We start from the raw sequence: 24769 nt of genomic DNA on the forward strand, positions 1-24769 counted from the left end.
AAAGTAAATTTTTTTTTCAGGCAAACTTCTTTTATTTGTTCAAATTGAGGTAAAAGAGACAAAAAAGTACATAATATTAACAGAAGTGATACAATCTCTTATAACTTTATTTTTCAATTTAGAAGGAATTTAAGTCTGGGTACTATTTTATATTTTTTTTCAGATACCAAGCAATACCGACAGGATTCATAAATACGATTTTCTGACAGGAAAGTCTGCAAACATTTACAAAATACCAACTTTTCTTTCAAGCCTAAGATGGCTAAGATTTAGTAGTTATGATTAGTTTTTTCAGTACAAGTACATATTTAAATCTTGATTTTTGGGGGGCCAACATTTTAAATAGTCATATTTTACTCCACTTTCAGGTTTTAAATCAAAACATACCAAAAACAAAAGAAAATTAGTGAAAATTACCCAACTGGCAGAAAGTCCCATATTTCAATGTTATTTTTAACCTAATAATTATAACCTACTGCCAGTAATTATTTATATGTATCTACTTGTTTTTATTAAATAAGCACTAGTCGGTTATATAAAAGAATTTTTCAAGAATGGTACTTGGCACTGGGTTACTTTAATGCTTCTGGTATAAATAGAAGCACTTAGAAAAAATACCAGCTCTTAAGCAATTTTTGTGTGAAATTTGAATTTCCAAAAGCATTTTTTCAATGTTACTTTTCCACTGATAGATTCTAGGGAGTCTAATCCCAGTTGACATGGTTAATGCTTGGGGCTAGTGCACTGGGACGACCCAGAGGGATGGTATGGGGAGGGAGGAGGGAGGAGGATTCAGGATGGGGAACACATGTATACCTGTGGCGGACTCATTTTGATATTTGGCAAAACTAATACAATTATGTAAAGTTTAAAAATAAAATAAAATTAAAAAAAAAAAAAAACAACAACTCAACATAAAAAAAATGAAAAAAAATAAAATAAAATAAAAAATCCCCAAACCACATAATAATGGGACACTACATCTGCTTTTTACATCATATGGAAACAGTTTCAGGCAGACCAAAAGTAGAAGAAAACCTGCCAAATCAAAGTATTGTAAATAAAGTTCATCTCCCATACCCTAGAGCAGAAAAGCTCAAAAATCAAAAAATGAATATCAAAAGACTACCCCTGTCCTCCACACAAAAACCCAGCCTAACAGTTTGGTTCTGAGCCTACCATTTCCCTAAAATGTTAACACCAGAAGCTTTAAAGTACTTAAAGCTGCAGCAGTAACTGTAGAAAGCACCACACTACAGAGGAAACTCCACAAAGGGCTCAGCAGCTGCCCACCCAGTCCTGACCACCCCCACCCCAGTAATATGTAAAAGCTGTTAAGTTTTTTCTTATGCTAATAAAGGCATACCACCTAGTGTGCTAAAGACTAAAACTAGCAGCATTAGAGCAGTAAAGTGAAAATAGGAAGCCTACAGGAATGATCTAAATGCCTAAACAAAGCAACAGACAGGACCCTTGCCCTCTCCCTGTGTTCGCAGGGACGTGGTAGAATTAAACAGTCAGATTTACCCACATTAACACAAACTTAACACAACTTCCGCAAGACACCAGAATAAAACCTGACCTTTCCAGTCAAGGGGCACAGATTGACAGGCCTCTTCCAGGTCCTGCAGTTGAATGAGTTCAAAGACTGGCAGTAATGGAAAAAAAGAAAGCACATTAGGGCGTGATGGGAACCAGCTTCACAGTTTATTGAACCGTCATCCCGAGTTTCTCCAGCACACGAACACCCTTTTCTTGGTATTCCTGTCGGGTCATCCAGAAGTTGTCTTTGTCCTTCATGATGTCCGCTAGAACTGCACCTCCCAGGAAAACCATGTGCTTCCTGCGGGGCGGGTCTTCAATGCGGATCTTGAATTTAGAAAGTTTTCCCACATCACCCTTCAATACTCGTTCTAAGTAAAGCTGTTTAAGCTCTCGTTCCAACCAGGATGGCAGACCACGGTACACAGTAGACCCTCCAGAAAGCACAATGTGCTTACAGAACTCAGATCTGGTATCAATGTCAGCCACCTGGATTATGTTAAAAAGCAATTCAGCAACACCTACTCCCTCGACATTGATCAAGTGAGGCTGAAACAGAGCTTCCGGTGCTTCAAACCTCTCTCCCCCAACTTTGATAATGCGGCCATCTGGGAGTGTGTAAGATTCAACCAATACTGTGGTTTCTAAGGCCAGTTTCTGCTCTCGTTCAATATTATATCCCACATAACACAATTTTTCTTTAATCATGCGAACTGTTTCAAAATCAGCAGAATGGTTGAAGGCATATTCCCGCAACAGAAGCAACTTGATAAGATATCTGGTAATATACCTCCCAGCAATATCCAGTCTCCTGGTAAGGTGAGGGAGAGAAAAGCCTTCATACACGGGGCAAATGTGAGTCACACCATCTCCAGAGTCCACCACAACTCCAGTTAATAAACCTTGAGCACACAAAGTCAGGACTGCCTGGATGGCTACATACACACCAGAAAACTGGTAAGTTTCAAACATTACCTCTACAATCTTCTCTCTGTTTTTGGCTGGGTTCATAGGAGATTCTGTGAGTAGAATTTTACAATTCCTGGTATCTATGTTAAGTTTCTCTGGTCCAAATATGTAGTCCCATAGGTGTTTCATGTCATCCCAATTTCGTACTATGCCATTTTCCATAGGGTAATTAACTTCTAACATCGAGCGTAATTCACTTGCCTCATCATCAAGCATAAGATCCTTGATTTCAATGTTTCCCACTTTGGTGGTCGATCTGATAATAGGTCTTCCAACCAAAGCTGGGAAGACATGTTCTGGAAAGTTAGAGCCTACATATCCACACTTCACAAACCTGGTGCCGTTATCGCACACCACCACCTTCCTGCCCTGGCTGTCCATCGTCCTCCTGGAAGAGAGCCGGAGCCGCAGCCACTGCCGAACAACCTAGAGCACCCACTGTCCGTCTTGTTCCTCTTCCTCCTCCTCCCTCTTCCTGACCCCGCCTTCGGTCTAACTTTTTCCAAAAGTAAATTTTGAGTATTTACTATAAAACATGCACTACTGTAAGCCAACTGACAGCACTAATTTGCTTTAAAAGGCTTGAGGAAAATTAACACGTTTTTCTCTAATCAGAGCAGGAGACACACCAAATGGCGCACAAAGTGGTAAGAGAAGCAGGATATGAATCTGAACCTACAGACTGAGAAAACTTATTTGTCAACATGATCACCGACTGAATGAAAAGATTAGAAAATATTAAAAAAAAAAATACAAGCAACGTAGAAAGAAAATATCAAGGAAGATACAAGACAGAATTAATCCATTTAACTATTATTCAACCATCCCATCTCGAAATGGGTTGTGAGTCATCATGGATGCACAGAGTGCTTTAGGTCATGTCCTGAGAAACTTGTTCAATAAATGACCAGAGATCTTTACAGTGAGAGTATGTAAAAGGTGGAGGGATGTGGTAGGTGAGAACAGTGTTTCCATCCATATCAAGGTACTATGTGAGGAATGGTCAGGACTAAGAAAGGGCCTGTGTGGAGCATAGGGTACATAGGTTTATGTCAGATATCAGCTTGTGACCGCATGTCTTTGTGAAGGTAACTGACAGCGCAAACTAATATACTGACCTTAAAAGAAAAGAACTGGTTCAGCAAGTTTATGGGCATTATACTATGGGTATGGGACAGAAACAAGAGAGATTTTAAAAAGTGACTGTGATATATGGAGAAAGCAGGATAATATCTGTTATACTATTTACAATGTAATGTATCCAACTGTAAATTTTGTAAGTTACAATGGAATGCTAATATTCAAGAAAAACATACACAATATTCCCGGATATAATGTAAGAATCTTATCGGCAGAAATCAGAAGGAAAATCCAGGAAAAGGCTATCTAAACCTGGGTTCCTCTGCCAAATATGATTAACCTCTCTTTTGGACATTTATTTCATTTCTTCTTCCACACATGTTCATCTCAAGATCGAGGAGTATCAAAGAAAAGGAGGGATTGAAACTGACTCTGGAGGACCTTCCCAGTTACAAAAGCCTTCTGGAGGCATCCAACTCCTTTTTGTAGAAAAAGGCTTCATTCTCCTAGACCTTCCCTGAGTTCAAAAGAGCAGATTCAAACAGTTACTAATACATAAAAGGATCATACCATGTTCAAGTGGGATTTATTGCAGGGATGCACGATTTCTCAATAGCCATAAGTTAATCAGTGTGATACACCACATTAGCAGTTGAAGACTAAAAACCATATGATCATCAATAGATGCAGAAAAGGTTCTGACAAAATTCAAGCGCCATTTATGATAAAAACCCTTCAGAAAGTCAGCACAGATGGACCCTACCTCAACAAAATTAAGACTGTATATGTCAAACACACAGCTAACATCATACTCAACAGGGAAACACTGAAAGCATTCCCCTTAACAACATGAATAAGACAAGAATGTTCACTATTGCCACTTTTGCTGGACATATTTCTGGAAGCCCTAACCACAATAATTAGAAAAGAAAAAGAAATAAAAAGGAATTCAAGTTAAAGAAATAAGAAAGAAGTAAAACTGTCACTATGGTGCTACACACAGAAAATCCCCAAGATGCCACAGATGACTACTAGACCTCATCAATGAACAGAGTAAACTTGCTGGATAAGAAATATATAGAAAACTGCTGCACTTCTATACACTAACAATGATATATCAGAAAGTGAAATTAATGAAACAATCCCTTTTACCATCTCAGAGAAAAGAATAAAACTCTAAGGAATAAACCTACCTAAAAAGTCATAAGAACTGTACTCATAAAACTATAAGATGCTGATGACTGATACCAAAGATGACACAAACAGATGGAAACATATACCATGTTCTTAGATCAAAAGAAGTAACACTGTCAAAATGACCATACTATCCAAGGTAATCGACATATTCAATGCAACCCTTATGAAATTAACAATGACATATTTCATAAAACAAAGAAAACCTTAATTTGTACCAAAATACAAAAGACTCTGATATCTAAAACGATCTTGAGAAGGAAGAACAGAGCTGGAGGAATCATGTTCCCTGAGTTCAGACTATACGACAAACTGACAGTCATCAACGTGAAAGTGAAGTCGCTCAGTTGTGTCTGACTCTTTGCGACCCCATGGACTGTAGCCTACCAGGTTGTTCTGTCCATGGGATTTTCCAGGCAAGAATACTGAAGTGGGTTGCCATTTCCTTCTCCAGGAGATCTTCCTGACCCAGGGATTGAACCTGGGTCTCCTGCATTGTAGGCAGATGCTTTATCCTCTGAGCCAGCAGGGAAGTGGTATGATAATGGCACAAAACAGAAACACAGATCAGTAGAACAGGATAGAAAACCCAGAAATAAACCAATTTACTTGGAGTCAATTATTCTATAACAAAGGAGGAAAGAATACAGAATGAAGAAGTCTCTTTAATAAGTGATGCTGGGATAAATGGATAGTTACATGAAAAAGAATGAAATTACAACATTCTCTAACACCACATACAAAAATAAACTCAAAATGCATTAAACATCTAAATGCAAGACCAGATACTATAAAATTCATAGTGGAAAACAAATGCAAAACACTGACATAAATGTCAGCAAAATTTTTTTGGATCTTAGAGTCATGGTAATAAAAGCAAAATCAAACAAATGAGACCTAATTAAATTCAAAACCTGTCTGCAAAGCAAAGGAAACCAAGCAAAGAACAAAACCACAACTTTTGGACTAGAAGACTATAGATGCAAATGATGCTACCTATAAGGGATTTATTTCCAAAATATACAAACACTTCATACAGCTTAATATCAAAACAAACAAACAACGCAATCAAAAACTGGGCAGAAGATCAAAACAGGTATTTCTCCAAAGGAGACAAACAGATGGCCAACAGTCACCTGAAAAGATGTTTGACATCTCTACTTATGAGAGAAATGCAAATCAAAACCACAAAAATGTATCACCTCACACTGGTGAGAATGACCACCATCAAACAGTCTACAAACAATAAAGGCTTGAGAGGGTATGGAGAAAAGAGAATCCTCCTACACTGTTGGAAGGAACATAAATTGGTACTGCCACTTTGGAGAATGGCATGGAGGTTCCATAAAGAACTAAAAATAGAGCTATCACATGAACCAGCAATTCCAATCCTGGGCATATATCCAGAAAGGATGAAAACTAATTCAAAATGACACATGCACCCCAATGTTGTTAGCAGCGCTATTTATACCCGGCAAAACATGGCAGCAACCTAAATGTTCACTGACAGACAAAGGGATAAAGAATATGTGGTACATATATACAAGGGAATATTGTGAAGTGAAAGTAGCTCAGCCATGTCCAACTCTTTAAGGCCCCATGGCCTGCAGCCTGCCAGACTCCCCTGTCCATGAAATTCTCCAGGAAAGAACACTGGAGTGGGTTGCCACCTCCACCGCATAAAACACAATGAAGTAATGCCTTTTGCAGCAATATAGAGAGACTTAGGGATTATTCTAAGTGAAATCAGACAGAGAAAGACAAATATCATAGGATATTATATGTTGAACTGAAACAAATGATACAAACGAACTTATTCACAAAATAAACTCACCAGCATAAAAAACAAACTTATGGTTACCAAAGGGGATAGTGCAGGATGGTGGTGGGGGCAGGAAAGGGAGAGATAAATTGGAGTCTGAATATATACAAACTAATATATATATATGTAATAGATAAACAACAAGAACCTACGATATAGCTCAGGGAACTATATTAAGTAGCTTGTAAACTGCTGTATACCTGAAACACAACATTGTAAAGTAACTATACCTAGAAAGTGGAGAAGGCAATGGCACCCCACTCCAGTACTCTTGCCTGGAAAATCCCATAGAGGAGCCTGGTGCTGCAGTCTCTGGGGTTGCTGCGAATTGGACACGACTGAGTGTCTTCGCTTTCACTTTTCACTTTCATCATTGGAGAAGGAAATGGCAACCCACTCCAGTGTTCTTGCCTGGAGAATCCCAGGGACTGGGGAGCCTGGTGGGCTGCCGTCTATGGGGTCGCACAGAGTCGGACACAACTAACGTGACTTAGCAGCAGCAGCAGAAAGTGGAGAAGGAATTGGCAATCCACTCCAGTATTCTCGAGTGGAGAAACCCAGGGACAGAGGAGCCTGGTGGGCTGCCGTCTATGGGGTCGCATAGAGTCGGACACAACTGAAACGACTTGGCAGGCATGAATGCATTGGAGAAGGAAATGGAAACCCACTCGTGTTCTTTGCCTCGAGAATCCCAGAGACAGAGAAGCCTGGTGGGCTGCCGTCTGAGGGGTCGTACAGAGTCGGACACGACCGATGCAAACTTAGCAGCAGCAGCAGCAGTCCATTTAACCATTAAAAAGAATGGTTAAAACAAAAACAAAAACACCTCTTGTGGAGATGTTCTAACCATGTTCACAAAGGTGTAAAAACTACTAAATGGGGGAAGCAGTCTATGAAACAAGACATGTTGACAAAACTGAATACCCACCAGCAAAAGAATTTACTTGGAACATTATCTTACACTATAGAAAAAAATGAATTCAAAATGGTTCAAAGACCTAAACCTAAGTTCCAAATGTATAAAACTCCTAGAAGTAAATGTGTAGGAAATGTTTCTGGAAATTGGACCCACAAATGATTTACCAGATAGAACACCAAAAGCACAGGCCACAAAATAAAACTATTATTAATAAATTGAACTATATCCAAATTATAAACGACTGTGCATTAATGTGCAGTGAGTTTGAAAAGACAATCAACAGTAAAGAGAAAATATGTGGAAATCATACATCTGATGGTACATGACTACAAAGAATATATCAAGAATTTTAAGAGGGACTGATCACCAGTTCCACCATAGGGACCATTCCCCAATCAACCATCCAACCCATTGCAAATACAAAACAGAAACACTAAGAGTAACACAGAAATTTGAACTCAATGCTAAAATTAAAAAATACTTACAATGCACAGAACAACAGTGCAGCCAATAGCCTCATAGATAGAGAATGTGAACTTGGACAAACTTGTCCTGGGATAAATTCCCATACGATTTACAGACACTAAAATATATGGTCCTTGATATACATGAACAACACTGTCATGGTGCCCTTGACCGAGTCTCCAAAGGCAGAAAATAACCTGGAAAGATGTATCAGGTTTTCGCAATACTTTCTCTCTCATAATCCTAGAACATGCTGACCACTCTACTGGATAGCTTCAAGTGGTGATTTTGTGCAGAGCAAGAAAATAACATTAGGAATAGTGTCTCCATCACAGTTTTCTGTTACCTAGTAAATCCACCCCACAGAGACTCAGCAGAGGCTGCCAATTAAACATAGGTGGATTATCACAGCAAGGAAACCAGATAAAATTTCAGACCCTCAGGAATATATTTCAAAGAAATTTAAGAGGTAAAATGATACAAAGTAAGGAGAATGTAACATCAGGAATGGTTGACATTCCCAGACTGGGTAGAGCAGCACAAGAGTAAAAATAATACAGCATGAAGGTCAGACATCACAGCATCTTGAGATGGGACCATGTGCTCGACCTACAGATGGCCAGCTAAGAGCCCGTGGGATTCACATATGCTCCCCTTGTAGGATCTGGGATCAAAAAGACGATCTCTCTACCCACTCTCCTTACATTTGCCTAAGTAACAACCACAGAGGATCCAATCCACCAGGTTGTCCCAATCCTAAACAGAAAAAAAAGCCCTTTTGAGATACTCGTTTTTCTTTATACGTTGTATTTTTGACTATTTTTACGTCACTCCCCACTGTCCAGAGCTTTTTCTCATGCTGCAATGTGGAGATAATATTCAGATCCGAAAGAGAAATTCTGGGACTCCCCTGGTGATCCATTGGTTAAGACTCTGCATTTCCAGTGCAGGGGGTGCAGGTCTGATCCCTAGTCAGTGACATGAAACAGACACAGCATCTGAAGAGGGTCAGTTTAACCTTGTGAAGCTGTGTTATGCCCAAGTCACCAGAACTCTCAGATGAAAGACATCAGGGCCTCCCAAGGGGCACACAGGGAAAATGCAGATACCCAAGGGCAGCTCTGGAAGGAAGTCATCCTCACCCACAGACAGCAGGTTCCTGTAGGTCTCCAGCATCACGTCCCTGTACAAGGCCCTCTGAGCAGGGTCCAGGAATTCCCACTCCTCCTGAGTGAATTCGATGGCCACATCCTCAGAGGTCAGTCGTTTCTGAAATCAAACCACAAGTCACCAAAACGGCCATGAAAAGTTCTCATTTTCATGCAAAAGAGAAAGCGTAGTAAGGGGTAAGGATTGACTTGGTTGAAGTATGTGTTCTAACAGATCCATGCAGGGGTATCTGGAGAAATTATGCATCTCTAATTTTAATTTCTTATGCTTTTTCATAAGACCTTATGAGATCCTCCAATTAATATGGATTTTTCATCACTGCTCAAAATCCATGAAATATATACAAATAAAACTCAACACTGTATTGGCTATACAGAAGTGTCAGATATTATGTTCTACCCAGTGAGTGCAATTCATTATCTAGATGAGGTACAGCATGAGTGGTGTCTTCAGAGATGACGAAGTCCATGGCACTTTTAATGGAAAGGTCAAAAGTTTCAGTTATGACACTGATAACAGCAGCAAGGACCAAAAGTGTCTGAAGGCTTCCGGTTGTTCTAAATTACTGTAGTATTACTCTAAACATTAAACAAGTACTTTACAGGCAAGAACCTGTCATCAATATAATAGCTCATTAAAGAACAACCTGTTCCCACCTTACAGAAGAAAAACTGTGTCACAGACAGACACTATGAGAAACTCGACTCAGATCAAGAAGGTAAGAAACGTTACACGAAGCACGTGAAGTCAGAGGCTTGGGCTCAGCAACTGAAGCTTAAGCATCTAACAGTTAAGTAATACAGAGAACATTGAAAGTCCTTTGACAGAGGGCTCCTAAAGAAAACTTGAAAGAAGTCCAAGGTGAGCCTCCTCCTTGCCCCTCTTGTCTGCACAGGGAGAAGCTCTCGGGCCTCGGGCCTTCATCCCCTGAAAATGGACCTCTGCGCCAAATTCGTCTCCACCCACTTCTTGATCAGGAGAACCTCCCTGCTGTTGATTGATCACTGTCCAGAGTGGTGGTGAAGGACGGGAGACACTGACTGATGAGAGCCACAGCAGCTTGGGAGCCCCAGGTCCCCAGACCATCTCACTTATTCCTAGCCACAGCTTCCAAACCAGTGCCATTTCAAGGGACTCTGACACAGCAGCCAAGTTCCCTGGAGCTGGAGCTGCCACAGCAGGGGTGGCTGGCCTCCGGGGCTGGAAGTGGGACTGTGTTCGGGAGCTTCATCACTGTTATGCCAGGAACCCTTCTCTGAAACAGTAGCTCTTCTACGCCATGGGCTTGGCCCTCTCAAAGGCCATGGGGCTCTTTTGCCTGATGGTGGTCTAGTTCATCTTCTTCATGATGTGAAGGAGCTGTTTCCACCTCCCATAGTTCTTTCTCCTGTGTCTGCCCTGTATGTTCCCTTTCCTGTAACTCCCCAGGCAGCCTGGGGAAAGTGGTGGGCTCAGGGTTTGACAGAAGGAAAACAAATAAATATTGTATTACTATGAAAAAAACACAAAGTTCAAGGCGAACAATGTGGAATGGCATGAAAGGTCATTATAGATGTGGATACAGAAACACAACTGTTAGTAATTTACTACTTAAAACACTAATAGGATTGTTTAGAAAATTTCAAGGCCACAGATTATACTGATAACATAATTTAAACTCAAAAAAAAAAAAGGTGATATGTAGTTTTTAAATAATAATGTCTTGTATCTAAACCACAGACTTGCACATGAATGCATACATATCTATAAAAAATTAACTGAAATGAGAGGATGCATCTCTTGACAGATTTTTTTGGACAATTTTATATCATCCATTTATTCACATGTATTTCAGCATCTTTCAGACAATAAAAATGTATCCTTTGTATTGAGCTGAGTTTGTCAACAGCATTCTATACTAGGCTACCAAAAGAAAACAGGTCAAAACATTAAAAAAAAAAATACTTGAACTAAATTCATAATAAAATTACCATATACAAAAATACAAATACAATTTTATCCACTTAAATTTACATAGCAGGGCATTAACAGAAGCCAAAGACTTTCTTTGCTTTTTTTTTCCATTAATAAAACAGTGATTTGAAATTAGAAGATTCGTTAGATTATGACAAAAAAAAAATTATAGCAATAGTAAAGTAAAAAAACTTCTTGGAGAATTAAAAATCATGGCAAAAAAAATATAGTTATTAAGCAAGACTATCTCAAGAAACATCATGATGGAAAGGAAACATTCAATATATTCCTTCTGAAATTACAGTGGCATGAAAAGAGCTGTCCAGGGTGCCTGTCTTTCACCACCATACAATGCGCATGAGCAGGAGTCAACAGAAGAAGTAACAGGAGGAAAAACACTGGGCAAGAGACACAGAGTTTGTCAGAGAGTTGAAACAGGTAGTACTCACAAACCTAAAGACATGGAAAGGTGAACAGTGAAAGGATGGAAAAAGTCCATCCTAAAGAGAGCAGGGGAGACTGTTATATCAGACAAAATAAACTGAAGGAAAAAAAAAAAAAGTGCAATGAAATAAATATTGTATAATGATCAGATCAGATCAGATCAGTCGCTCAGTCGTGTCCGACTCTTTGTGACCCCATGAACCGCAGCACGGCAGGCCTCCCTGTCCATCACCAACTCCCGGAGTTCACTCAGACTCATGTCCATTGAGTCAGTGATGCCATCCAGCCATCTCATCCTCTGTCGTCCCCTTCTCCTCCTGCCCGCAGTCCCTCCCAGCATCAGAGTCTTTTCCAATGAGTCAACTCTTCACATGAGGTGGCCAAAGTACTGCAGTTTCAGCTTTAGCATCATTCCTTCCAAAGAAATCCCAGGGCTGATCTCCTTCAGAATGGACTGGTTGGATCTCCTTGCAGTCCAAGGGACTCTCAAGAGTCTTCTCCAACACCACAGTTCAAAAGCATCAATTCTTCGGCGCTCAGCCTTCTTCACAGTCCAACTCTCACATCCATACATTACCACAGGAAAAACCATAAAATGGTCAATTTACCAAAAAGCTGTACCAAGTAAAATATATATATACATCTTATATTAGATATGTCAGAAAAATGAAGCAAACATTAAGGGAAAGGAGACAGAAATAGTGGCACAGGAATAGTATGAGATTTCAACATCCAAGTTGAACAGGCATGTACAGATCACACAGCCCAACAAAAGCATAAAACACTTGCATCTCAAGGACACATAAAACATTCTCTATGAAACACCACAGGTTAGGCCCAAATCAACAATTTTAAGAGACTGATACCATGGAAAGTATTGAGAGGGTTACAGGCAGGAAGGCCAGGGGTCTCCAAACGGAGGAAGTAGCCTGCAAGTGTCAGACATTTTTATCTCTCTTAAGCGGCAGGAGGAAACAAACTAGCGATATTTTTTCCTTCTCCATACAAATTTAAAATGAGGTTTCTCTTAAAATACTGTGTTGCCATAACAACACTTGGTTTCACCTGAAGTTAACTATTCTCAAACCTTGAGTTAACCAATGCCTTTTTCTTATGGAAATGTTTATCTTAAGCTATGCTAATGTACTATATGCATTTACCCCAAACTCTGTCTTCAAGTCCCTTCAGCCTCTTGGCTCAGAACCTACTTGACAAACCAGTATGTTATATTCTGATATTGCTCCCCTAATCTATGTAAATGAAACTATTTGTATGGTGATCTGCCCTTCTTCAAGATTCAAGTTAATCATTTTATGGCCCAGGATCAACCATTTGGTGCCAAGATTATCCCCAAATGCATCTTATGGGTGAGGGGCCCAGTGCCATTCTGAGTTTTAAGACATTCCTTTCTTTCATTAACAGAGTGCTAGTGACTATAGAACATCCAGCTGAAGACTAGCAGGCGGGTACTCTTTCTGCCCCCTTCTGATGCCTAAGTCAGAAGCTTTCTCTATCTCCTTTATACTTTAATAAAACTTTATTACACAAAAGCTCTGAGCCATCAAACCTCATCTCTGGCCCCCGATTGAATTATTCTCCTCCAGGGGCCAAGAATCCTGGCATCTTTGCGTGATTCAATAACAACCTTTCAGGATCTTCCCTAACAATGAAATAAACACAAGAAAAAAAGAAAATTCCCCAAATGTGGACATTAAACAACTCACTCTTACACCACAAATGGGTCTAAGAAAAAAACCACATGGAAATTTTTAAATACATGGATGAAAACGAAAAGACAACATTAGAAAATTTATAACACACAGAGAAGACTGTACTAAAAGGAAAGTCTGAACCGTTAAATGCTTACAGTAAAAAAAGAGAAAAGATCTTAAATCTGAAATCTATTTTTAGACCTTTAGGAAGCAGAAAACAGAAAACAAACTAAACTCAAGTTTAGCAGAAGGAAACACGTAAATAAGAAAGATTAAACCTGAGATACAACAGAAAGAAGAAAAGTATAAAAATCAACAATCTAAGAGTTGATGTTTTGAAAAAACTGTATAGGAAAACCCCCACCTAGACTAAGGAAAAGAGAAAAAAAGATTCAAATAACTAAAAACAGATATGAAAAAGGAGTGATTACAACTGAGGTCAAAGAAAGTTTCTAAAGATAAGGAAGTACTATGACCAATAATGCCAATAAATGACAGAATATAGGAGATACGGGCAAATTCTCAGAAACACATACTCTTTTACTTATTAAGAAACAGAAAAATTGAGAAGTGTTGAAAGTGAAAGTGTTAGCCACTCAGTCGTGTCTGACTCTTTGTGACCTCATGGACTGTAGCCCACAAGGCTCCTCTGTCCATGGAATTTCTCCAGACAAGAATACTGGACTAGACAGCCATTCCTTTCTCCAGGGAATCTTCCGACCCAGGGATAGAACCTGGGTCTCCCTCACTGCAGGCAGATTCTTTATGATTTGAGTCACCAGGGAAGCCCATTATACCTAGAGAGATTTAATAAATAGTCAGAAACCTCTAAGAAAAATACAGGACCAAATTTTACCAAGCATTTACAAAAGAATTACCACTAATCCTGTAATTCTATGGAGCAAGCATGATTCTAATAGTTTGCTAATTTCCCAAAGACACAAGAAAGGAAAACTAGAAACCAATATCCCTGACGAATACTGATGCAAAATTAAAATACTTGCAAACCCACTTCAACACATATTAAAAAGATCTGGAGAAACAGACATAGAGAACAGACAGAGGCAGGAGGGGAGGAAGGAGAGGGTGAGATGTATGGAGAGAGTAACACGGAAACTTACATTACCATATGTAGAGTAGAGAGCCAATGTGAATTTGCTGAATGACTCAGGGAACTCAAACAGGGGCTCTCTAACAACCTACAGGGGTGGGATAGGGAGGAAGATGGGAGGGAGGGGACAAAGGTATACCTATGGGTGATTCATGTTGGTATTTGGCAGAAAACAACAACTTCTGTAAAGCAATTATCCTTCAATTAAAATAGATAAATAAAAAGATCTGACACCATGACCAAGTGGAGTTTATTCATATAAAGTAAGGAGAAGTCAACATACAAAAATCAATTAATATGACACACTACATTAACAGATTTAAGGGAAAAAAAAATACAGGATCATCTCGATGCAGAAAAAAACCATTCGACAAAAATTTGACAATCTTTCAAGATGGAACACTCAACAAACTACAAACAATACATTATACCAACATCAGTATAATAAATGCCATTATGAAAAGAGCAGAGCAATGGGGAAAGAATGAAAGACCTTTTGCTCTGAGGTCAAGAAGAAGGCAAGGATGCACACCCTGCACTACAGTTCAACAAAACACTGAAACCCTTACAGCAATTAGATGAGAAAAAGAAATCAAAGGTCAGCAATTGAAAAAGAAGTAAATTTATCTTCTTTCCCATGTGACAAAGTTTCATAGGTAAAAGTCATAAAGATTACAAAAGAAACATGCTATATCAAAACAGATTCTTTAATAACCACACAAAGGATCAATCAACCAATTAACTCATTATCAAACCTGCCATGGCAATCTTTGTAGAAGCTAAATAAAACATGGTGAATGTTATAGAACTATTCTAAGAGCAAACAGCAAAACTCCTGAAGAAGGAAGATGGAGGTCTTTCTATTCCAAAACCTATTACAAGGAAATCAAGGTGACGTGGTACTGGTATAAAAACAGACAAATAAACCAACTGAACAGAACACAGTACTCAGAAATAATTCTTTCTGTATATGTAAGGTATATCCACAAGGATGTATCCACAAGATACACAAAACAGCAAGGACAATCTCAATAATCATGATGGTGAGAAAATAGATATCCACCAGCAAAACAATGAAGCTGGAATCTTGCTTGCATTAAAAGTTAAAACATTTCTGTGTCAAAGGATTCAATCCACAGAGTGAAAGGACAACCTCTGAAGAATGGAGGTGATGAAAATTTCCACTTGCCAGAGACTTAGATTCATTTCATAGATTAAATCTGATGATAAACTAAAAAACCCTGTATCACTGATGTCTATTTCTGAACTTTCCATTCTATTAACAATAAGGATTTAAGGAGACTGACCCACATCTTTAGCTTGAACTGCCCTAACAAAGAACAAACTGCCCCTAATTGATCTGATTCCCAGATTTCACCAGCTATTGTGCATATTAATACCTCACTTCCAAGTGCAGTTTCCTTACCCTGGTGGACAGAGAGCAGACAGAGCATCCAGGTAGGCCCTAAGCAATCCCTGCTGCCCAACAGCACTAAGACCCCATCTCCAACCCGTGGGTGAGAAGCCCTGCCCAGGACGGTGCCCAGGGGAGCCTCCTCACAAGGGCCAGGTCACCGGGTCATGGGCAGACGGGATCTAAGTGGAGACGACAGGGCCTGAGGGAAGGCCCCAGATGAGTGTGTGTATACAGGAGTCAGACAGGATACTCCAGAGTCAGACACGATTAGCAAGTCCAGAGCAGGGCATTTCAGGAAGGACAGACTGAATAGGACCTTACCTGAGAAAGTGCCATGCCTGACTCCTTTTCTTTCCTCTTCCTCAACTTCAGGGCTTCCTCAGGCAACACAAGTCTTCAGAGGTCTACCATGAAAGTCGAAAACATGCTGCTTAATGCTTAGAGTCAGCACATCCCCCTTCTGAGCCCCAACGACACACACAGGGCAGAACTCACTGTGTGGAACAGACAGTCCTCTGTGGCCACTGTCTCAGGAGGGACTCAGGACCGTCAACTCCCGCAGAGAGACCAACATGGGACTTTCCCACACTTTCCCTCGGATCGCAATCCCCTCCTGGTGAGGCCTCATGTACACAGCAAGCAGGGGCCACCTCCGCTGACCCCACGATCCCCTTCAGGTCACACAGCAGGCCCTGGTCCAGACCCACTCGGAGCAGAGTGCCCCCTCCTCAGCTCAGATCTCAGCCCTCAGGACTGGGAGGACTCAGAGTCCTGATGCTCAGTGAGGGAACCAGACTGGAATCAACTGGGGCACCTGAAACATTCTCGAGCTGTGGACCACAAGTTACCTGAAGGGGAATCTGTGGTCAGAGGGTACAAAACATGGGTATGCAACATGCCTCATCAACGAAACGTGAAGCCTGGACTGAGCACCATTCAGAGGAGAAAAGCACCTCCCAACCCTCTTTTTCATCCCAGCCTAACTAAGGTGTAACTAACAAAAATGGTACAAACGTACTGTGCACAAAGTGATCATGTGAAAGATTCATACATTGAAGAATTATTACAGTGGAGTAAGTTACACTTCCATCTATGAGTACACTGTATTTCTCCTCACTGGGCGAATTTCAAGTATATAGAAACACTACCGGCAGCATGCAGTGCCTCAGATTCCCAGAACTGAAAATCTCTACTCTTTGCCTAACAGTGTCCCATTTCCCCCTCCACCCAGCTCCTGGTAACAGCCTTATTACTCGATGGCTCTATGAGTTTGACAAGTCTAGTTTCCACATACAGTGTCTGTCCTCCTTTGTCAGCCTTCTTTAACTTGGCATAATGTTCTCTAGGTTCATTCAGTTCAGTTCAGATCCTTGATTTTTATATACAGAGAAAAAATAGTTCATGAATATACAGTATATAATAAATATTCCTATACCATACTTTTGTTACCTATTCTTTTGTCAAGAGACATCTGGGCTGTGTCTATGCCTTGGCTACTGCAAATCCAGTCACACTCATGGGACTGCGGACATATCCCTGAAAAACTGACTGCTTTCCCTTTGGATATCTGTCAGAAATGGGTTTGACAGACTGTAGGCCTGTTCTATATTAATTTGTTAAGGAACTTCCATTTTAGTTTCCAACATAGCAGTACCATTTACATTACCACCAACAGTGCAGTTAAGATTCCGTGTTTTCTGTACTGTGCCTGTGTATGTGCTTATTTTGGGAGGACAGGAGTGGATAACAGAGAACCCAGCACTGGCCTGGCAGCAAGAGAGTTGCAGCTGCATCTTCTAGAGGACCAGCCTCCGGGCTGCAGATCACTGAGGTATCGCTGCCCTCTGATTCTCGGAGCCATCTTCCCCTACGTCACAGGATTTTATGACTCTTCGCAGGTTAGGCCCAGAGATCCCGGCTGAGCAGGACCACCTTATAACAAGCATTCTGTGATCTTAAGCTTAGTACTCCTATTTTCCCAGAGGGACTCAAACAAACTTACAAACTTTCATGGTGTCCAACAGAGTGTCCACAGAGCCCATGATGAGCCTCTAACCCTCTTATGCAAACACAAAGCATTCCAAGCCCTGATAACTCATGCATGAGGCAAAGTACAAAAGAGGACAGCCAAGGATCCACAGACACTAGACACCGTATTTTCATTTACAGTGAGTGATCCGGGTCAAATATGAAATCTCCAAAGACTACGAAAAAGAGGGATAATTCCAATGATGCTCATGGCCCACTGAGACCTCAGCATCTTCCAAGGACACACTCCAGATTCTCTTGGTATCTTCCCAAATGCACGTGAACCTTTCTTCACCAGCAACCCCAAGTACACAACGATACCAAAGTTGATGCAAAAAACGACCTGATACTTTCCCTGTTACTCTATGCTCCCTCCCTGTTAAAGAGCCAACCAAAGCCAGGGCTTGGAGTGGATGCTGGGGGCACCTGCTAGAACCAGCCCCTCAAGCCCAAGGCTCCCATCCTCCTGTACCCACAGGTTCCTGCGGGCTCAGCCCAGGCCACAGTTCTAACAGTGGAAATGGCTTCTCTTATGTGAATTCCACGTCCTTCTTTGCTGCTCACGTGTGGTCACGAGTTGTCAAATCAAACCTGTGCAGGCAAGTGTCAGCCTCAGCACTGCTGTCCCGGGAACACAAGCTAAGGCATTGGAACCTCAAACCATTCCATGCGGGCTCTCCAACAAACCCGCTCCCAGGTTCTCCAGCCTGAACTGAGACATTCTTTTCCAACAGATCCACACCCGCCTTGTCCCTGCAACTACACTCAGGATGGCCGCACGCTCCATTCACTGGGCTCACCTTGATGCCCCCAAGAACTGCCACAAGCCTCCTGCAGACCCCACCAGGCTCCCTCCGCTTTCCCCATTTGCCTACCTCTCCTCTCTGCATGACTGGACTAAGCAAGACTAAAGTGCACCAGGGTTTCTTGGCAAAGGGGATCACAAGAGGAGTGCCCACCAGCTACCACACAAAGGACACTGCACGTGCAGTATGGAAACCAAGAGACTGGCCCTCCTGGGAAAGTCTGCCACCACCTGGGGACACTATGGAGTCCAGGTACAAAGGCATTTGAGATGAGGAAGTCTCAAAGCAAGGGTCTCCAGGTCTCACTCTCTCCTGTTTTCCCCACCCACACCTACTTAGAAAATATTCTAGCCCTTGGGAGGGGGGAGGGCGGGCAGCGTCTTCTTCCTGCCCTGTTAGGTTTTGCATTTCTGCTCAACCTTAGTGCACTGAAATCACAATCGCTGACACTGAGCACATGAACTCCTAGAAGGCAAAGCTGCTGTCCATGATGGTGACTGGTCCCTGGATGGACAGAGCTTAGATCTGGGGGCTGCAGAGGACGAAACACAGCAGACTAAACATGGGGACATCTTAGCCCGCTGCTTGAGGACACCAGTTCTGTAGGACTTTTCAGGTTTTCTTATATTTCTTGGTTCTTCTTTTGAGTAATTACATAGTCTACGTGGGGTAAAGATCAATTACAGCTGAAATGTCCAGAACATGGGAAATATCTTCATCACCTGCCCTGTTCTCCTGGTTTTCCTTAGGGATTATTCAGCCCAACTCATAGTCCTGTCATCTAAAGACATTTCCAGTATCAGGTACTGCAGCCATGTTTGGAAGAAGAGGAACACTGCTGCTGCATCTAAGTCGCTTCAGTCTTGTCCGACTCTGTGTGATCCCTTAGACGGAAGCCCACAGACAGAAGCCCACCAGGCTACTGTCCTCGGGATTCTCCAGGCAAGAACACTGGAGTGGGTTGCCATTTCCCTCTCCAGTGCATGAAAGAGAAAAGTGAAAGTGAAGTCGCTCAGTCGTGTCCGACTCTTAGCGACCCCATGGACTGCAGCCTACCAGGCTCCTCCGTCCATGGGATTTTCCAGGCAAGAGTACTGGAGTGGGGTGCCATTGCCTTCTCCAAGTTTAAAAATACAGAATTGCAAATATATATCCACTGGTATAAAAAACATTAGAAATAGGGTCTGAGCAATGTTTTTCATCATGAATAGAGAGGCTCTGTGGGAAGGTCCCACGTCAATCCAGCCCATCCTTCCTCATTCGCAAAGAAAAGTCAAAAAGGGACCTGAGGGAAACACCTTCATATCACCTCACAGCTCACTTGTTTCACTGATCATAGAAAATGGAGAAAACAGACCATTACACTAACCAGTTAAAATAGGTGTTGTTTTTTCTTATTTTGAAAGGAAAGAATGAAGCATTTTATTTTGTTGGTTTTATCATGTTAAATGTTCTTTTATTTTCCCATTTCTCAAAGAAATGCCTTTAATTTCACAAGATCTAATGTCATACCTCCGCTATTCTCTGGTAAAGAGCTGAGACCAGAAATATCCATTTGTGTGTGCACACATAAACACATACACACAATTCAAGTCTTTGGTAAAATCACAGTTGAAAATATGTCTGTTTTACTACACGATGTCCCATACATAAAACCCTCCAAGATGTATTTCTCTTTGAATTCAGAGAAAGGGAGGCGAGGTGATCTTTGCTTATTAACCTTAATTTTTTCAGTTTCCACGTTTTTAAGTATTATAATTGGAGGATAATTACTTTATAATACTTGGTTTTTGCCATAAAAGGCAATGGCACCCCACTCCAGTACTCTTGCCTGGAAAATCGCATGGATGGAGGAGCCTGGTAGGCTGCAGTCCATGGGGTCCCTGAGGGTTGGACACGACTGAGCGACTTCACTTTCACTTTTCACTTTCATGCATTGGAGAAGGAAATGGCAACCCACTCCGGTGTTCTTGCTTGGAGAATCCCAGGGACGGGGGAGCCTGGGGGGCTGCCGTCTATGGGGTCACACAGAGTCAGACACGACTGAAGTGACTTAGCAGCAACATGAGTTGGACATGTATCTCCCCCATCCTGAACCACCTTCCACCTCTCTCCTAACCCGATCTCTCTGGGTTGTTCCAGAGCACTGCTTTGGGTGCCCTGCTTCGTGCATCGAACTTGCACTGATCATTCTATTTTAAAAATGGTAATATACATGTTTCTTGCTATTCTCTCAAATCATGCCACCCTCGCCTTCTCCCACTGAGTCCAAAAGTCTGTTCTTTACCTCTGTGTCTCCCTTTGTTGCCCTGCATGTAGGATCGTTGGTACCATCTTTCTAAATTCCATATATAAGCAGGAATATACAGTATTCGTCTTTCTCTTCCTGACTTACTTCACTCTGTATAATAGGCTCTAGGTTCATGTACCTCATAAGAACTGATAAACAAGGTGAAATTTTTGCTAAGTATGGCACAAAATAGTCTAAGATGATTTACTACTTACCAAAGAAAATTTCAAATGTACAAGACGAAGGGAAGAAAGAACCCAGGCAAGGAATGAATCGGAAAAAATTTTAAAGAAAAAATTGTGAATTAGTTTTAATCTAAAAATCTGGTGTCAAAGTTAAAAAAATACTGAGAATAATCATAATCAGAAAAGGATGATAAGAATAGAATACTGAAAACTAAAAAAGCTTATTTCTGAAGTTAAAAATGATTATAGAAACTGAATGAATTAAGACCTATTCCAAGCCATAAAAAGCACCATACATATAGAAAGGAGAAAATGTGAATCCATTAAAAAAAAAAAAAGTGTTCCTTTAAAAATGCTACCCAATAATGATACAGTGGACAAGAATCTGCCTGACAATGCAGGGGACATGGGTTCTATCCCTGCTCAGGAAGATCCCACAAGTACAAGCAACTAAGCCTGTGCACAACTACTGAGCCTGTGCTTTAGAACCTGGGAGCCACAACTCTTGAGCCCAGGGCACAGAACCGAAGACAACACAGCCAAAAAAATTAAAAAAAAAAAAAAAGCTATCACAGAGTGACAGAGTCCAGTCATTTTTTGCTCCAGGTGTCTTCTTCCCTGATCTCTATCTTATGATAGGACAAGGGAAGGGGTTCACTCACAACTCAGTGAATCAAGCCACTGCCCCAGGCTCAACAGGGTTTGCAAATAAAAAGTCATCTTCTGCCACAAGTAATAAAAAAAGACACAAGCCTTATAGACAAGAGTTTTGAAATTCTCAGCCTCCTCTGTATAACTAAAAAAATCATCTGTATCCAAACAACTGGCCACACCTGGATGGAGCTTACCCCTCTGTTCACCTATCTCCCTACTCCATCTGAGTCTCCGTGTCTCTTTTTCTCCCCCTCTGCTCTCCTGCTGTTCCTGTCCTATTTCCTGCCTCACACGTGTCCTGTCTCAGGCTGCTGCAATTCGTTCCCCCTCGACATGCTCTCTTTCTCCAACCTTCCTGAGTCTTTCAAAAATCCATACCTATGTCTGCCTCTTTCTTCCCCCATTTCGGCTCCCTCTCTGCGCTCCAGATTACTCCCCTTCTCTCGCTGTGACTCTCCCTTCCTCCCCACTCTCTAGCAGGCCATGTGGCTATGCTTCCTTCTAGCCCTTTCTTCCTCTGCTCCTTAGCTCTTTATCTGCCAGCACCATGATAAAACCGGCCACCTCACATTGAGACTTGAACCCTTGTGGCGGGACCCCAACCGGATGAAAACACAACCCCGGACTCTAACCCAAGAGGCCTGGACTCAAACCCGGCCAAAACCCAGTTAGGGACTCTACACCTCTGACGTCCCTCATCGCCCTTCGCCTCCCCGCTCCCATCACTGATACAGGGCAGTTGTCCCTATGCTGCTTTCCAGTCCCTGGAGATCTGGCTTTCTAATTTATTAATACTTCTCTATTTTACTCACTTGGCTATTTTCAAGGCTTAATCTCTTTGACTTGACTATCCCTTTGCAAGTCCCTCAGCCATTCTCAGTGTTCCCATTGGTTCTCCCTGATGCTTTTCTCCTCAGTTTCAGTTATTTCTCTCAGTCCTTCTGACTCTGCTTCTCCTGATCCTCCTGCCTCCTGAATTTACTGAGTGGGCGACAGAACGCGACGCCCCCGGACCGGAAGACCACCTTTTCCGACCGAGTTGAATTGGGCATGGAACAGCACTGGCGGTCACAAGGCTGGACCAGGTCACCTACCCTACGCGGGGTGAGGGGACGGGCTGACAGCAAAGGGGGGAGGCCTGAAGGGAAGAAGGACCGGCCTGAGGAGACGCGAGGACAGAGGGGCTGGGAGAGAAGGGGCTCAGAGCGGGGCGGGCTCTCCGGAATCCCGGGACCAGGGAGGGGGCGCGGCCTCTCCGGGAGCGGGGGCGACGGGCTCTGCCTCCAGCGGTCGAGAAGGCGACGCGGCGGGCGCGACTCCAACTCCCGAGAGAGGGCTTTACTTGGCGAGGCCAGAGGTAAAAAAGGGTTTTAAGCAGGAAAATGTCGCCAGAGGCGGTGTCTACGCGGACAGAGCGCCGAAACCGACTCAGAAACACTTCAAACCCAAACGAAAAGATAACTGGGCCGCAACGGCAGCGTCTATTCGGGGCCGAGCACCGGGTGCCAGGGTTTTCAGGTCGCTGGCAATTCGCACACCATGAGGACGAGTGAGCGGGGACGGAGGTGGGGATTGGAGGGGTGGCGAGCTCTGCAAACTTACTCTAGAAGGAAGCTTAGGCGCCGCTCGGGGATCTCGGCTCCGCGCTCTCCAACTTCCGGCTCTGTGTGAAAGGGCTTTTGGAATTAGAGCCGCGGCTTCCGACCGGGGGCGGGGCGAGCACCAGCTGTGCAGAGTTCGTGGGAGGGGCGGGCCGCGGAGGGGGGCGGGGCCTGTTACCTTGAGAGCACTAAGTTACCTTCTGTAACAGTGCTCAGGTAAAAGCTTCAAGTTTTGTCGGAAGCCAAGATACTTCCTCTTAAGACTAAAAGGGTTTATTTTCAATAAAAAGCTGTTTTTCACAGTATGGTGTGCTCAGATCCTGCTAGTGAGGCTGAAGCAATTCAGGGATCTCGGAACTTGGGCAGTTCGAATAAACAAGAATGGGACTAGTCTCTGTATTACAAATACAAAACTCTCCCTGGGTAGAAATGGGCTATTCCCTACTGACGCCCTACAAACCAGCAAACTCAGCATAGTGCTGAGTTCAACCAACTGAGGGTCAGCACTTGGGTGTCTGAGATGGAGGACTTAAGGGATGTGATCATTTGGGTCACTAACCACAGCCTTAAAATGAGCAAGACACTTTAAATGATTATAAACTGCGTTATTGTTTATTTTATCCAACGGGTTTTAATTATTTCCCTTTCTAAACCCAACTCTTTAAACAGTGACATAAAGGGGGTTGTATAAGCAACTCTTACAATGACAAATATCATTGTGTAAGGTTAAGCTACAGAGAAAAATTAACTGATACATATACTGTGAAACGATTATCACAGTAAGTTTACCTAGCATCCATAATTTCGTATAGATAACTTAAAAAGAGACAGCAAAATAGGAGAAAAAAGCATTTTTTTTTCTTTTGATGAGAACTGCATTAAAATACTGTATTCTGTATTTTGGAGGAAGTGCTTAGTCACGCAGCTGTGTCAGATTCTTTGCGACCCCATGGACCATAGCCTGCCAGGCGCCTCTGTCCGTGGGACTCTCCAGGCAAGAATACTTGAGTGGGTTGCCAGGCCCTCCTCCAGGGGATCTTCCCAACCCAGGGATCGAACCCATGTCTTGTGCATTGCAGGCGAATTCTTTACTGTCTGAGCCACCAGGGAAGCCTAACTGTTAAGTATCTTTCCCAAAAACTTGTTTAGGAAATTACACTAAATAATACCCATAATGTAATTTCAAGTTGATTATATATTCAGTGTGAACATAATTAGAATCTTTCACTTGCTATTTGCAAGTTCTAATATATTTTAGGTCTTTATTTTCTAAAGCTATGACAAATCTCTACAGCATATTAAAAAGGAGAGACATTACTTTGTCCACAAAGGTCTGTATAGTAAAGGTATGGGCCAGTAGTCATGTATGGATATGAGAGCTGGACCATAAAGAAGGCTGAGTGGTAA

The 24769-nt window shown here is 42.1% G+C and overlaps 1 protein-coding gene and 2 pseudogenes across 1 annotated transcript in view; 1 reads left to right on the plus strand and 2 right to left on the minus strand.

Annotated features, from left to right (window-relative positions):
* Positions 1–23424, minus strand: part of LOC100848077 (zinc finger protein 665-like) — a 29962-nt gene extending 6538 nt beyond the window's left edge. The window contains exons 1-3 of the mRNA XM_024979301.2: positions 23364–23424; positions 16120–16202; positions 9134–9260 (exon numbers count right to left, since the gene is read on the minus strand). Of these exons, the coding sequence (XP_024835069.1) occupies positions 9134–9260; positions 16120–16134 (142 nt within the window). The 5' untranslated portion in view covers positions 16135–16202; positions 23364–23424. The remainder of the gene's footprint in view (positions 1–9133; positions 9261–16119; positions 16203–23363) is intronic.
* On the minus strand, positions 77–2960 carry LOC788019 (actin-related protein 2 pseudogene; annotated as a pseudogene).
* On the plus strand, positions 10095–10494 carry LOC132342897 (ATP synthase F(0) complex subunit C2, mitochondrial-like; annotated as a pseudogene).
* Positions 23425–24769: the final 1345 nt, after the last annotated feature.

The sequence above is a fragment of the Bos taurus genome, chromosome 18 (assembly GCF_002263795.3).
Source record: "Bos taurus isolate L1 Dominette 01449 registration number 42190680 breed Hereford chromosome 18, ARS-UCD2.0, whole genome shotgun sequence".
Classification (NCBI taxonomy): Eukaryota; Metazoa; Chordata; class Mammalia; order Artiodactyla; family Bovidae; genus Bos; species Bos taurus.